Raw genomic sequence first — 1,497 nt, 5'->3', positions numbered from 1 at the left:
CGCAATAAAATTAATGTTTGAGTCGTCTTGTTTTTGAAAATATGATTTTGTTGAAGATTTAAAGGTAAATTCTGTCTTCCTCCTATATCCCATTTAGGTCGAACAGCTGTCTACACCTTCCTCCCGGAACCATTATGCTAGCAGCTCAATAGTCTATTTGGGAAAGGGGAACACCATCCAAATATTTTGGAATAAAAAAAAATTGCAGCGAAACAAATAATCTTTGCACACATTTATTTCATAGTGACTTATTCAAACAAGAACGATTATTAAGCATCGATAAAATCTCTAAGTACAGCAACATTAGAATAAACACCTGGGTACCTTGGATCGGCACATCCCCATCCCCATGAGACAACACCAACTTGTACACCATTGGAGACGAGTGGGCCACCGGAATCACCCTACGAATTTACAAATTGTTAGCCGTTGATTTAAAAAACGATAAGTGATCCAATTACCTGGCACGAATCTTTGTATGTGTCCATGAAGCATACCATTCTGTCGGTAATTACGCCACCGTAGTCACTGTCGCAATCTCTTCTATCAACCTCGCGAACCTTAACTGCCTGCAATTGTAAAGGCGATGAGCCACCGGATGAAAGTGCGCCCCATCCTGATACTATGGCGACACGACCTCCCTCTGATGAACCGGCGGAAGCGAGTGAGACCACTCGGGCACTTGCGGACATTTTAATGTGGTTACGGAGAACCAAAATTGTTACGTCGTAGTCCATTGTGGATGGATTGTAGTTGGGGTGTTCATCCTTTTCCTTCACTTGCACTTCGGTGCCTGCTTGGTTCCTTATGCTGCTGCCGTAGCGAATACTCATATCTCCAGCTTGGTACCTATTGAAAGTGTGTGTGTTAAAAGGTTACTAAGTCAATGTATTGCAAAATACGTACTTGATGGTGCAATGTGCGGCTGTCAAAATTAGATCGGATGCAATTATAGATCCCCCGCAGATGTGGGTTCCCCAAACCTGTAGGGAAATTTGATAGGGATGATCTTCAATGTTGACATCGTATCCGCCTACAATTCTTCCATCTAACTGAGGAAGTTCTGGACGGTTGGGCCTTGCTTCAATGAAACGTGGAGCTTAACAAAGCACATATTTATGCAATATGGTTCACTTACCAGCCGCAAGAGCGAAAAGCGCCGAAATCAATACTAGTTTGAACATGGTTCAGCCAAAAGTGGGGAACGGTCGTCGTTTCACTATTTTATACCAATTTCTCAAGTGGGCAGATGAGGAGAACAATTATTGGACTATTTCTAATCTTATTGCGTATCGTTATTCATAATTCGTTTTTGTCTCGTTTTAATCCTCCAGGTACGTAACATACCTTGTGATCACTTGAGATTAGTACTAGTATTTGCTTTATTACATAATTTGACATAACGCGTAGAAAATTTTCTGTACGTATAAAAGGGATTGTATTCAAATACTGGTAAAGGAATCTGAACTATTTAAAATACTAAGGATTATTTTGCGA

General features: G+C 40.8%; 1 protein-coding gene across 1 annotated transcript; it reads right to left on the bottom strand.

The window, feature by feature from the left end:
- Positions 1 to 217: 217 nt before the first annotated feature.
- LOC116179190 (trypsin epsilon-like) lies at positions 218 to 1,266 on the bottom strand. The gene is made up of 4 exons (XM_031498905.1): positions 1,139 to 1,266; positions 907 to 1,081; positions 462 to 849; positions 218 to 404 (listed from the first exon to the last, which is right to left on the bottom strand). The coding sequence occupies exons 1-4, from the start codon at positions 1,182 to 1,184 to the stop codon at positions 270 to 272; spliced, it is 744 nt and encodes a 247-aa protein (XP_031354765.1). The 5' UTR covers positions 1,185 to 1,266; the 3' UTR covers positions 218 to 269.
- Between the last annotated feature and the right edge of the window lie 231 nt (positions 1,267 to 1,497).

This window comes from Photinus pyralis, unplaced genomic scaffold (assembly GCF_008802855.1).
Source record: "Photinus pyralis isolate 1611_PpyrPB1 unplaced genomic scaffold, Ppyr1.3 Ppyr1.4_LG8, whole genome shotgun sequence".
Lineage (NCBI taxonomy): Eukaryota > Metazoa > Arthropoda > Insecta > Coleoptera > Lampyridae > Photinus > Photinus pyralis.
The sequence above is the reverse complement of the archived record's forward strand: the minus strand, read 5'-3'. Positions and strand labels throughout refer to the sequence as shown.